We start from the raw sequence: 14,764 nt of genomic DNA, 5'->3' as shown, positions 1-14,764 counted from the left end.
CTTTGCAGTGCTGGTTTGTCTAGTGGAGCACTCTTTTCCCCAACTTCTTCACCCTTGGCACCTTATCATCCATCAGTTTTTCACCTGTCTGGAACTCCATCTATCTCAATAGACTTTCTTTGGCTCCACCTTCCTCAGCATTCGCCACTATCTATTATTAATTGTCTACTTACTGATTTGTTCATTTCCCTGACTAATATGGAAGCATAGGAGCGGGGATTTTTGAACCCTACTTTATTATGAGAGCCTGAGACTGCACTTGGCATCTAGTTGGAACTCAACAGAGAAATGAATGAATAAGAAGGAATGAATATCACCTGGGAGAATCAATGCTATTAAATCCCTCAAATCCGATTCCAAATGGACCCAACTTTCCTAAAAGACAAAATGAGCATCCTTCCTTTTGGTGAAATAAACTCGGTGTCAGTGTTCTGTGCACACAATATGTTTTCATTCACATTGTCTTCTTTTATCAATCTACAGCAGCCCCATTACTGACCACCTTTTTTTCCCTTTGAAAATGACCTAGAGTTCCTTGGCCCAGAAAATTAGAACTTTGCCTTGGAATTGAGCCAAGGTCACAGATTCATACTTGAGGAGCCGGGTGGAGGGCCCTATCCCTCTCTGGATTGCTCTACCTCTGGCCATAAGCCCTGTCCTTCAGAAGAACAAACACAGGAAGGGAGCAGAAGCCTTCAGGGGCTTGACTCAGTTCCAAGAGTCTAGATGAAGCCCTGGTGCCTGGTCAGTCCCAGGCCCAAGACAGGGAAGATGCAGTGGTGGGCCAATAAGAAGACATGGGGTTTGGGAAGAGATGCCTCCACTTCCTACTCTGAAATCAGGCAAATACCTGGTTTCATATCCTGATCCCAATATCTACATTTCTGAAGGCCACATGGATGCTATTTAATCTTTCCGAGCCTCAATTGTCACAGCTGTCTAAATGCTTTGACAATTTCTATTTTAAGACCAGTGCTGGGGGTGGGGGGGGCAGGTTTCCCCCAGATGTTATATCTGGGTACATCTCCCCATCTTTCAGTTTCCCATGATAAGCCTGTTATTTTTATGAGAAAAAATACAGTGAGTTATCAATCAAGCTTGGTAACTTGCCACAGAAATGTGGGTTTATCAGATTGCTTTAAGACTGAGCCATACCAGTCAACTTGTATTTACTTAATTCCACTAAGCAGCAGAACCAAACTGACTCCTGAATTTAGTATGTGCATATACATAGCAGTCATTCAATACATATTTTTCACCTAATGAGTCAAAGGACAAAATTGGTTGTGTCTACATAGGTCCTACCAATCAATCCTGATGAAGGAAGAGCTCTTTTTTTCACAATCAGTGTTATTCCAGGCACTAATTCACTCATGCTTTGATACTTGGGGCAGATGTGTGTTGAGAAAATAGATTCAGACCACTATTAGCTAAAGACTTTGACATTCAAGTTCTCTTCTGATGCAGGCCACAGGAAAACAAGCAAGTGGATGTTAAGCCTCCTTATTTCTTTTGGAGATTATCTGTCAACATTCCCAGGGTTTATACTTTCAAAAGTACCAAAGGTACTTTTGGAAATAGAATACTACCTCAGCAAAAATGAAAATAAAACTTAAACCATCTTCATTCCATCTGTGGGCTGTCACCAAATTTTGCAAGGATATTTAGCAGAAGCACTCCTCCTTTAGTCTTGCTCCATAGATACAGAGAGGAAAAATATTACCTAAGACTGAGATTTGGCAAAGGATTGTGATGAAACCCATCAGCTCTGTGCCACAGCATGGCAGCCTTGAAGACACCTGGTGACTGCATGATAAGCTAGCTTTCTGCCTCTCTACCTCAGGCTTTGTGTGCAAAATATGGTTTCTTGTGGCTCACACATATTTATCCACCAGTGAATACAGCAGCATCTCAGGACAAGAAAGGATCTAACTCCTACATTTCACAGGCTGTAGTAGTCTAAGAAAACACACCTACTAATGCAGAGAGGAAAACTAAAGGCTAGCTATTCCCTTTGCAAAAGAAGAGAGCAAGGCTCAAATATCTTTCTCCACCCCACCCCCCACTTCTTTCTTTCTCTTCCTCTCTCTTTCCAGTAGCCATATATAACAGATGAAAAGATTGAGACTTGGAGAAGTTAAGGAATTTTACCAACTTAACACAGAAGAGGTGGTCTCAAGAGTTTCTTTAAAATGTCTTTACAACAGATTTAAGAAAATGTGCCTAGCACACAATTTAGTATCTGCCCTTGAATAGGAAGAATGTGGAATACCTCAACAAGAGGCAGAGTTAATGTAAACTTGTTTGCAAAGATACTGGGTCTAAAGTCAGGAGGTCTAAGTCTTCGCTCCAGTTGAGTCATCAAAAACTGGAGGATGGAGGCAAGTCATTCAATTTCATCTCACCCAAAGACAGAGATTTATTAATAAAAGCAACCATTACCTACTTCTCAGAGGAATTGAGGAACTCAAACGAGTGGGAAAGCTTTTACAAAATATGAAAGCACTTCCAAAAATTATATGTATACATGTAGGAAATAAGGGGCTCCTGGAAAATTACACACATTTGTCCTTGCGCAAACGAAATTTATTTCCTCTTACTAGTAAAGGGAACAATTGGAATGCAAGAGATTTTTGTGAATCAGGATAAACACGCAGCTCTATCTTGAGGACTCATGATCCACTCTGTCACAGGCAGCTGTCTTTTGGTGTCCTAGGACAGTTACATAGGAAATGTACTGCACCAGCTCTGCAGGGGATCAGACCTTAATCCTATTAGTTCTTGTTTACCAGAAGCTAACAAGGTGCTAGGAAAGCCCAGAATTCTAACCACATTGTGAATAAGCAAAAGGAACCACCAATCCACAGAACAACAGATGTGGGTGGGTGTGACAAATGTGACAGAAGTGTAGGTCACCTTTCCAGTTATTTCCAGAGGCTACTGGGTTTGGATAAACTCTTCTAGCACCCTTGCTTGAGGACAGCCGTTTAAAGTTTTCAACAGATCAACCCTCTAGAAAGTGCAAAAAAGAAAAACTAGGACAAATCCTAATTCCATACTGGGAAGGAGCTACTGTCCCTTCCGTAGAGTCCCTAGTTACCCAATTACCCACCGAAGAATGGAAGCATCTGGAGTTCTACAGGAGCAATCAAACAATAAAAGGAAACAGAGGACCTAGTAAGCGTTTCATGGCATCCCCTATCTTGCCAGAAAAGCCAGCAGTGGGAAAAGCACTTGCCAGAGCAACCTATGAGGGAGAGTTGATGCCACACATAGTACCATGGGGCTCAAACTTTAGTGGGTGGCAAACTACATGGAGGGCATATGAGAACACAGAAATCCAGAACTCTGATTAGTTGCTGATGCTGATGTTCGCCCAAGGACCATACTGGAAAATAGCTGTCACAGTAAGTGAGCAGGGCTGCCTCGCAAGTCATTCCCACTAGGATAACTTTGGATACCAATTCATCTCTTTCTATCCCCCCCAAACTGAGCCTCAATAAAACTTACAATAGGGATTAAATAACTGCCCTTTCCTAGGTCCTCCACCCCTCCCCTTCCTTTATGCCCTCGCTGCTATCAAGGAAGTGAACAGATGATCAAGTCATCCCTGATAAACACCTCCCAGGACTGAGTCCATTTCTTATCTGTACACAAGTTGATTTTGTAAAAGTCCTGAGTTATGGTGCAAAACAGGACACAGCAGTGCAGGAAGAGCTCTCAGAGGCTCTTGGGTCCAGTTCTCCAACCCAGGGCACAATCTCCCAGTAATGAGTGTGTGCTACCAGGACATACCAGGGAAATATTTTGATCTGGTTTTCTCCTCACTCATTATCCTGATGGTCTGCACAATGCACAGTGATTTCCTGCCATAAGTTTACCTCACGTCACCAAGCTGCCACCCCCCCAGCCTCATCAACAAGCCAATACAGAGAAAAGAAGCAAGTGGCTACAAACATTACACACCTCTGGTGAGTAGCAGGGCCAAATCCCTCCAGGCCAGTATCAGAGGCTTCCTGACCTAAAGGAACTGTTAAAAATATTTCTTTCCTTCCCATAACTGACTGTATTATATAAAACTATTTTACTAATAGCAGACATACTGTTACAATAATATTGTTTCTGTTTTATGGAGATGTAACAGAAGTTCTTACAGAGAACAGTGTCATGAATAATGTAAACACTGAAAACAGGCTATCCTGATAGTGTCTTCCCCAGTGGTTCAAATGGGAGAATCTGAACAATATTCACCACACATCAGCTTGGCTATAAGACAAAAAAGGTTACATACATTTAGGGCTGCAATTGTGGCCCTGAAAAACAACTTCAGGCTAAATAAGGAAAAAGAATGAGGTGATTCATTCACAGCATTTTGGTAAATATATAGTACAAGATCTTTAAGATGATTTTCTACACATGACATATTTAATGGAACAAATGTGATTTTTTCCCTCCCTTAAAAACAATCCAATTAGCTCATTCCTGCATGTAAATTGTGGAGTAGTTCCCAGGTTCTGAGTCCCTGATCTTGGTAAATCCTAACAAGTCTAGTGAGTCAAACAACAGACTCCAAAGCAGTAACACTAACATAACCTCCGCTTACCCCAAAATCATGAACTGATTTCAGATATGCCACATTCAAGACGCAGGCCACATGGATTCAGAAAATGCTGGAGCAGGAGAGCTCAGTCACAAGAGACAATATTGGCTATAGCCTCAAGAACACTTAGCAAATATTGTTGGCCCTGCCCCACCCTCCAAAAGTCCACTCATCTGCATGCACAGCTGAAGACATGCAAGATCTGCTTTGACACTGAACACCCTTGCTGATTCCTGTCCTCACCTGTTTTCCAGGAGTGTCATGCACACCACCTCTCGAACTCCAGGGTTGTTGGCCTTCTCCACTGAGCAGCCATGCAAGTTCCAGGTAGCTAGCCTTAGCACAGGTCTCCCATCCCTCGTGCCTCCAAAGGCCTCCACAGAAGGCCTAGTGGAGATAATCTGTGTGGGCCCCCCTGGCGGCAGGTCCAGATCTTCACTCTGCAGACTGAGGGAGGTGGGACTTGGGTGCGGCTTGGCTGTGAAAGTCAAGCCCCCATTGGTATGAGTGGATGGAGGTCTGGATCTCTCGGCAAACACTTGGTGCCTGATCCGGTCCAAGAATGCCGCGTTGATACCGCCCATCCTCACCAAGTCCTCAACGCTGCGGAAGGGCCCGTGCTCACGGCGATAGTCTACAATGCTCACTGCCATCTTCTCTGTGAGACCTCGCACGCTCATGAGCTGGGCCGGCGTGGCTGTATTGATGTTGACACGCGGGGTGAGAGGCACAGAGGTGGCCAGGTGGTGAGGTTGCTGCTCTGCCAGCAGGTCCCGCCGCAGGGAGCTGGGAGAGTGCTGTGCTGAGCTTCCTTTGCTGCTCACACAGATCTCAAACTTGACCTGCTCCAGTTTGGTGGCGCCCACACCACTGACAAGTGCCAGGTCCTCTACCTTCTTGAAGCCACCGATGTATTCTCGGTACTCCACGATGCTGCGTGCCACTGCACGTGTTACCCCGGGCAAGGTCATCAGTTCCTCCTCTGTGGCTGTGTTGATGTTGAGGCGCTCCTGATTCACTAGAATGTTGCTGAAGTTGCAGGCTGCACTGAATTTTCGGCTGTGGGACAGGTCTGAGGGGTCCCTGGGGATGGAGCGGTGGCAGCCCAGGGTGCTCCCCATGGCTGGGCAGAATCACGGCCCCAGAAAGGCCTCACTATACAAGAAGAACTCTCTGGGTAGGGATTCAACTCAATAGACCATAGAGGCACAGAAGGGAAGGTGCTGGATTCAGGCAGAGAACCGGTTCTCAGGCAACGCTAACTCTCCATGGCCAGTATGTCCAAAAGAACCTTTCATTTGGTCACCTAGAAAAACAAATTAATAAGCACATACATTGATTGAATTAATCAGCATGCATTAATTAGCCTTCCCTATCTTGATAGGGAATTCTAAACAAGAAGTCCCAGGCTAGTTGCTATCCCTGAAACAAGGACATAAAATTAGGCTGGCCTATGTGCATTTTCCTCTGGAGAAAACAGAACTGTGCTTTCTGTTGTTTTGGTTTAATACCACATTGCAGTCAGTCCCAAAAGGCTACCAATCCCTTCGCTGGGGAAGTGACGGATGCTCAACATGCTCAACAGCAGATACCTTCGCTTCTCAACTCTGGCGACTCTGGGACTCTCCTCTATGGTCGCTCCCACCTGGGCTTTAGCAGAAGGCAAGGCTCATGCCTCACGGCTCCCCACGTCTGACAGTCGGGGCCATCTCAACTTGGGAATCTTGTTCTCACTAGTGCTGGGGGTTTACAGACCCCGACCGCCCCACCGCCAGTGCCTGTGCCCCTCGGCCGCTTCTCGGGGACGTCCTTCTTCCACCTGCAACTCCCCAGCCGGGACAGCGCGGGCCCCTACCTTCAGCTCGGGTGCCTGTGCGGTTACCAGGCAAGGACCGGGCCCCAGGATCCCTTGCACGGCGCCGCGGGTCCCGCGTCCCGGTTCTTTCTGCTGGAGAAACTCTCAGAGTCGCTTTCCTGAAGCGGGCGGGAGCTCCAGAGCTGCTCTGAGGCGACAGCGGCGGCTAAATCTGAGAGCCGCGACTGCACCAGGGCTAGCGACTGCACCAGGACTCGCAGCGTCGCCGCAGTCGCATTAATCCAGGGAAAAAGTCCTGCGCTCCACTCAGACGTCGGGATCGGCCAGAATCGCGTCCAGTACTCAGCACCAGCTCCACGGCTCCCGCTCGCCGTGCGTGTCAAAGCCAAAGTCCGGGCCGCGCCACCCCCGCGGCGCGCGCCTCCTCCGGCACCACGGCCACGCCTTCTCCAGCGCGGTAACTCCGCCCATGTACTCCCAAGGGCTCGGGGGTGGGGCCAGGGCATACGGAGAGGGGAACCCGCGAGGGCGGGGCGGGGCCTTGAGGGTGAGGGGTGGAGCTACGGCGGGAAGGGTGGGACCTTGAGGGGCAGTTGTGGAGCCTGGACTCTCAGGGGTGGAGTGCCGGAGCCGGGTGTGTGAGAGGGACAAGATCCAGCAGCGGGTGCGCGGTCCAGAGCTTCTAGGGGAGGAGATGAAACGCCTGAGCTCGGAGGCGGTTCGTTGCCGGCAGAGGAGAGCCTGTGAGCTCAGAGGCGGGACTTAGAGGCTGAAGGGGCGGGGTCAACGCCAAGACTGCCGTCACTCAGAGGCGGTCCTCAGGTCTACTGCTCCTTAACCTAGATTACTACCCAAGGCTGAGGGCTGCAGGTTTATAGTCACTTGAGGAACTACCTGCCCGGTAGCTTTCCCGCTGGCAGAACCTCATAGAGGAGGGGGTCCCCAGGGGCCCAAACACTACCTCACCGCCAGATCGAAGTAGTTCTACTGGAGTGCGTAAGGCTAGGGTCATTTATTACTCCTGGGAGGGATCCTTGGAGGTCAGAGCCCTTGCTCAATTCTGCAATCAAAATTATCTGAGGGTAGACTGAAAGAGTTTATTTTTACATCACTTTGTGCATTTTTCCATTTCAGTTGTAATCCCTGTGGGTTTCCCATTACCAAATCACCCGTGTGCCCTCACCATAGTCCAGTCCAGTCCCTTCCCCCACTGTTTTTGATCCCACTCCCCACTCCACCCCCATAAAATGTTTCTGTTATACTAATGCTATGAATGAAACCATCCGGTATTTTTCCTTTTCTTTCTGGCTTATTTCACTAAGCATGATCTTTTCCAGCTCCTTCCATGTTGCTGTGTTGCTGCAAAAGGGATGTGGTTTTTTTTTTTGGTTGCTGAGTAATATTCCATTGTGTATATGTACCATATTGAAAGAGGACTTTTTTTATGTCAACCCCCCTACTTTAGGCCTCCTCTTTTCTTCCACTGGAGTATATACCTCTGCTCTGCTTATAGAGAACTATCTTCAAAAGACTCTAGCAATTCATTGTGTGGGTGCAAACCTCCAGTTATTTAGAGAGACCTTCAATAAAGGTATTTTATAAGGTTGTGCTCTAAGTATATAGGATATGTTTCTATAAATATTAATTCTAACCTAAAAAGGAAGGAAATGTTACTTGGAAATAGAGACTTCTAAAATTCAGAAGAGTTTTTGGATCAGACCACTAAATGACAATTTAGTTAAAGATTAAAGAATCTGCTGCATACAGTGGACTCACAGAGCTAGAGTACTTGATGAAACAAACCATGTAGTGACTGTGTTGAATACTTTGACCCTGGGCAAGGACCCAGAGGACCCTTAAGAGTCCTCTGAAGTTTCATCCTCAATCAGTGTGACCAGTGTTTTGTTTGAATTTTCTAAGGCTAGATCCCAGTAACTGTTGGGAAGACAGAAGGAATTGCAGATGTGAAATGAGAAACAGTTTCTGCCAGAAACAGACTGGCAAAATGCTATTGTCTTTCTGAGACATATTCCCCTACTGTGTATATTCACCAGGACTCTTAAACACAAGTGACAGAAATCCAAATCAAACTATTTTATACCAAAAGGGAGGTTCCTGGGTTCTTGTGCAGAAATGTTAGGGAATATTTCTTAAAGCCACAAGCATGACTGCATCTGTCTCAGATGGTGGTGTCAAAGCTTCCATCTTTCTCTTCCACTCAACCTACATCCCAGCAATAGGCTACATTTTGTCACTCCTTTCCTTCTATAATCTTGCTGCAGTAAGGAGAGAAAAAAAATTAAGATAAGCAGGAAAATTGCTTTTCGAGGATGTAAAAGTCCGTTGAGAAAAGGCCTTTGATGGGTCTTTGAAGCTGAAAGGACAGCCCAGGGGCATGACAAATTGAACTAGAAGAAGAGAAACCACTTATTTTATTATCCAAACTTTAAAGGGTAAAAGAGGACACTATTCACTTTACTGACACAACAGGTGTAATTCAGTTTTATTTCCTGTAAACTTAAACAAATATTCCCCCCTTGGTAGAGATGAAGCCATGACTTTAGCTAAATGCTGTGCAGTAAAACAAACTACCAAGCCACAATTAGATAGCAAAATTTAAATTGACTGACCCTACCAAATGTTGGTAAAGATATAGAATAACTGAAACTTTTAAACATTACTTGGTGGGAATGTAAGATGGTATACCCAGTTTGAAAATCAGATTGACAGTTTCTTCAAAAGGTAAACATGTATCTACTATACAACTCAAACATTCACTCAAGCATGAAACGGGAAATTGCAGTGAATATTCATAGGAGTTTCATTTGTAAAATCCAAAACCCAGAAACAGCCAAAATCCAACAGTGGATAACTAGATAAACAAATCAATATATATATATACATAATGACATAATACTCAGCAATAAAGACAAACTATTAATACACAAAAGAATGCTGAATAATCTCAAAATTATAATAAAAGAAGTTAGGCAAAAAAGAGAGGGAGAATATATTGAATGATTCCATTTATTTATTTATTTATTAAGATTTATTTGTGCATAACTTCGTCGATCTGCCTGTTCTGTTCCCCACTCTGTCTCTGGTGAAGCCTCTCACTGCCCCTGAGCCTCTGGCCTGTACCCCAGTTCTGTACGCACAAATAAATAAATCTTTAAAAAAAAAAAAAGATTTATTTGTGCATAAAGAACTGGGGTACAGGCCAGAGGCGTACTAGGTGAGTGGCAGTGAGAGGCTTCACCAGAGACAGAGTGGGGAACAGAACAGGCAGATCGATGAAGTACACTGCGGAGCAGCGGGTAGGTCAGGAGAGGTCTGCCACACCATGTGGTCACCTCCGGGGCAAGCGGGAATCGAACTCTTGCAGAAGCGACTTTAGATTCTCAGTGCTGTGCTTTAACCCGCTGCGCCACCAGGGAGGGCCGGATTCCATTTATTTTTTAAAAAGGTTTAGAAAATATGAACTAATCTATAAAAAGAGATATCAGATATACAGTTACCTTGGGATGGTATTGAGAGAGGAATGGATTTAAGAGGACACAAGTAAACTTTGAGCAGTGATGGAAATGTTTGAGAGGCCATTCTATCATGTATTCACTGATAGAATATGCACTTTAAATATCTATAGTTTAGTGTACTTTAATGACAACTCAATAAAGTTGGGGGATAATCTTCATAAAAGAAGAATGTGCTTGGTATTTAAAAAATAGAATTATTGGTGGATGGTAGATGACCCTGGGTGGCGAGGAGAAAGTAAAAGAGAAGAGGGAGGAAGGTGGGGACCTATGAAGCATTTGAGTCTGAAGCTAATGGAAGAGTAGACCAGTGCACATTTCCCAGTTAGAGCTGAGGCCCAGAAGAAGGGTTACAGGGTAAACCTGGGTGATATGGGTGACCCAGGTTGTGGGTCCTCCCCACACTTGGATGACACTTAAAAGTAGACACACAGAGGGAAATTTAAAAAAAAAAAAAAGTTTATTTACAAAGGGAGTGAGAAGAAGGAAAGCAGAAAGAAAGAGAGAGAGCAGATAGACAGGTTAGCACATGGCTGGATGTTGTCTGTCCTACTAGCAGCCCATGTGAACTGTGGCCAGAGTATTAGCCAAAGGCAGATAGCAAGGGAACAAAACTATGCATTTCTTCAGATTTTAAACCCAACATGGCCCTTAGCTCTGTCCCTGGTTCCCAGCAGCTTCCAACTTAGTAAGTCAGATTCATGGCATGCTGGCATTTATAGTCCTTAGCTCCTGAGATCTCACAGGTGTGGACATGGGATTCCTTTCAAGATATCATTCACTGGCTCAGCCTTTGCACCTTTCTGTTCCTCTAGTAGTACTAGAAAGCATTAAAATTAACAATACCCATCAGTCTATTTTATCTACTATTACACTATTTTTCTATGGAAACTTTTGACAAAGAATACCCATTGAATTGGGATGCTTGACTCAGCATCCATAACACAAGGTTTGAGCAGTGTCATCTCACTCTGGAAGGACAGGAAGTTAGATTCCAGTTGACATGATTTACATGAGTATGCCAAAAATTAGGGGCCATTTCATTCCAGTGTTGCAACTGGAGCTACTATTTCTTGAAAGCAGTTCTCACCATAGGTTCTGCCAAAGAGTCCAAGGTCAGTGGCCTTTTGCTTCTAGTCAGCAGTTTCAAAAGTGATTGGTGATTCCAGGGGTAGGAGAGGTAGTAGAAGGAAAGACATAAAAGTAGTTTTCCATTTCAAAACCCACAGTATTGGTACTGGATATGCCTTGATGTGCAAGATACAAGATTCTCAGAACTGATAGGCCATTAGGAATTCAGATATTAGAATCAGTAAGAACAATGTATATTAGAAGAGAAAGGAAGCGCTATGACTATGAATTAAAGTAACAATCTTGGGGACTTCCCTGGCAAGTGAGAGTAAGTATGAGATTTGAAGGAGGAGTAAAATGAGGCCCTAACATCAAAAACATCACTCAGTCCTTGCAAAGCTGCCTCTATTTCTTCAGGCTATGATGTCTAGCCAGGTTACTGACAGATAACCTGACACAAACACTTGTGTATTAGCAAAGTTGGATGTTGTACTGAATATTGACCTCAACAGTAGATTTGTTGCCTTCTACCACAGTAGACATATTAGTGTTCCCCAGATGACACAGGATTGGCAGTATACCTGAACAGTCTACATTTGACCTGCTTCCTGGGAGTTGTGCATGGGAGAACAGAAAGTGTCCACTTATACAGTGATAGTGGAGAAATCTCACTCTTCTGGAGACACTCAGTCATGAATCCCACCACCAGGAATATTTTTAGTGCAGTTCCTTAAGTAAGTCTATTCTTCCACACAGCAGGATGTGGTAGACAGTTACACAGGTGGCTGCCAGTGAGCCATAGCTACCAGTACTCTAGTCCCTGTCTGATCCTTACTATAATGACTCGGCTTGGCCATGTGACTTACTTTGGTCAATTGAGCATAATAAGAGTGAGACAAGCGGGGATTTGGTAAGCACTTGTCCAGTGACTCTTGTCCTGATGGAATGTTCCCCTAGGGATTTGCTGATCTTTTTCTTTCCAGAGTTTGGCCTTTTGCAGAATTACAAAGTTTGAATTATACAATAATAGCTGTTTTAGACTGGTATCTTTTACTTAGCAATATGCATTATTTTTCCTCTAGTCTTTTCCATGTTTTGATAGCTCTTTTTTGGGATACTAAATATATTAAATCATCTGGTTGTACCAGCTGTATTTATCTATTTACCTACTAAAAGACAACTTAGTTATTTCCAAGTTTTGGCAATTATGAACAAAACTACTATACATAGTTTACAAAGATATATATGGTTATTTTTGTATGAACAAAAGCTTTCAATTCATTTGGATAGATGTGAAAGAATATGATTGCTGAATCTTATAGTAAGAGTATATTTAGTTTTGTAAGATACAATCAAATTTTTTTTCCAAAGGAGTATGCCCTTTTTATATTCCATTGGTGATGAATAAGAATTCCTGCTATCAACATCCTCCACAGTTTTTAGCATTGTGCTTTATATTTTGACTGTTTTCATAGGTATATAATGCTATCTTACTGTTATTTTAACTTGCAATTCCCTAATAATATAAGACATTGAAAAACTTTTCAATGCTTACTTGGCATCTATATACCTTATCTGATGAGGTGTCTGTTTAGTTTTTTGTTTTTTTGTTTTTTTTTGTTTTTTTTTTTTTTTGCCTGTTTTTTAACTAAGAGTTGCTTTCTTATCATTGAGTTGTAAGATTTTGTTATATGATAAGAATATCATATATATCTTTTTGTAAATGGATTCTTCCTCTCTAGGTATTGTCATCTCATTCTTTTTTGGTGTCTTTTGGTGGAGCAAAAAAATTTAATATTAATGAAAGTCAACTCATCAATTTTTTTTATAAAGATCATGACTTTAGTGTTATCTCTTTAAAGGGCATTGCTAGACCAAGGTCATTTATATTTTTCCCTATGTTATCTTCTAGATGTTGTATAATTTTGCATTTTACCTTTAGGGTTATGATCCATTTTTAATTAATTTTTATGAAGGGTGTAAATTTTGTCTACATTATTTTTGCATGTGGATATCCTCTTGTTTTAGCGGTTTCTTTAAAAGACTTATCTTTTCTCCATAACACATAACATTGCCTTTTCTATTTTGACAAGAATCAGTTGACTATATTGACATGTGTCCATTTCTGGGATCTCTATTCTGTCGATCTATTTGTCTGTTTTTTTAACAATGGCACACTCTATTGATTATGCTAGTGTTAGAGTAAATCTTACAATCAGACAAGTGTCAGTCATGCAACTTTGTTCTTCAAAATTTAGTTGACAATCCTGAAATAAATAAATATATATATATAAAATAAATAAAAAATATATATATATATAAAGATTTATTTATTTATGCATACAAGAACTGTGGCACAGGAAATAGGTACAGGGGTGATAAGATTCATCAGAAACAAGTGGGGAACAGAACAGGTGGATTGACTGAAATACACTGCTAAGGGGAGCAGCGGGTGGTACAGGAGAGGTTTGTTGCACCATGTGGGTCACCCCCCCAGCCGGGAATCAAACTTGTGGTGTAATAACTACAAATAGAGGGCCCAGGATATATTTTTATGTCCTTTTCTTGTCTTATTATATTAGCTAGGACAGTGTTGAAAAGACAGTATGAAAGGGGACATCTTTGCTCTGTTTCTGTTCTTATCAGGAAAACTAATTTTTCAACATTAAGTTTGGTTTTTCTAAAGGAAGAATCAATTTAAATTTTACTCTCTTAATAAGCATTGAATTGTGTTAAATGCCTCTGAAACAGTTCATATCAGGCATCATGTTGTACTTTCTCTTGAACTGAATAAGTTTGATGTTATCTATGCATTTTGTGTAGATGTTCCTTATTAAGTTGGGGAAGTTCTTCTTCCCCTCTATCCCTAGCTTGCTGAACATTTTTTTTTTTTATTTTGAATGGGTTTTGAGTTATGTCAAGTGACTTTTCTGTGTCTATTAAGATGGTCATGTGGTTTTTATTCTTTAACTTGTTGATGTGAGGGAGTATATTAATTGCTTTTTGAATGCTGGACCAGCCTAGAAAATATTCCATTCAATGAAAGTACAAAATTCTTTCTATAGATTGTTAGATGTGATTTACTAGTACTTTGTTGAAAATTGTTACCTCTCTATTTTTTTTTTTTAAAGATTTATTTACTTATTCATACAGAACTGGGATACAGGCCAGAGATGTGGAGGATTCACCAGAGAGAGACCAGGGAGCAGAACAGGCAGATCAACGAAGTACACTACTGAGGGGAGCAGCAGGCAGGTCAGGAGTGGTCTGCCACGCCATGTGGTCACCTCCCAGGCAGGCAGGGATCGAACTCATGTGGAAGTGGCTTCAGCTTCTTAGTGCTGTGCTTTAACCCGCTACGCCACCAGGGAGGGCCTCCTCTATATTTTTTAGGGATATTGCTCTGTAGTTTTCAATCTTGTAATATTTTTTCTGGCTTTGGCATTAGGTTAATGTTCATCTCATAAAATGTGTTAAAGAAGTATTTCTTCTTCTAGAAGTAGTTCTTTCTTCTGGAAGAAATAATGGAGAATTAGTACAATTTCTTCCTTAAATGTGTGGTAACATGTTTTGCTGAATTCATCTGAGTTTGGTGTTTCTAATTTTTGAAAGTTATTAATAATTCAAATTCTAGGCTCACTCAAATTGTCAATTGTGTCTTTTATTGTCCAAAATGAAGTTAAAAAGATAATAATCAAAATGTTTCCATGACAATAAGCTAAATAAAAAGGATTGTGAAAATTT

General features: G+C 42.4%; 1 protein-coding gene across 1 annotated transcript in view; it reads right to left on the bottom strand.

Annotated features, from left to right (window-relative positions):
- EEPD1 (endonuclease/exonuclease/phosphatase family domain containing 1) overlaps window positions 1-7,104 on the bottom strand; it is a 102,785-nt gene extending 95,681 nt beyond the window's left edge. Inside the window, exons 1-2 of the mRNA XM_004676855.2 lie at window positions 6,456-7,104; window positions 4,844-5,906 (exon numbers count right to left, since the gene is read on the bottom strand). Coding sequence (XP_004676912.1) covers window positions 4,844-5,721 — 878 coding nt within the window. The 5' untranslated portion in view covers window positions 5,722-5,906; window positions 6,456-7,104. The remainder of the gene's footprint in view (window positions 1-4,843; window positions 5,907-6,455) is intronic.
- Between the last annotated feature and the right edge of the window lie 7,660 nt (window positions 7,105-14,764).

Source organism: Condylura cristata, unplaced genomic scaffold (genome assembly GCF_000260355.1).
Source record: "Condylura cristata isolate star-nosed mole 26May11 unplaced genomic scaffold, ConCri1.0 scaffold00005, whole genome shotgun sequence".
NCBI classification, from domain to species: Eukaryota; Metazoa; Chordata; class Mammalia; order Eulipotyphla; family Talpidae; genus Condylura; species Condylura cristata.
Note: the sequence above shows the minus strand (reverse complement) of the source record. Positions and strands in the feature narration are given on the sequence as shown.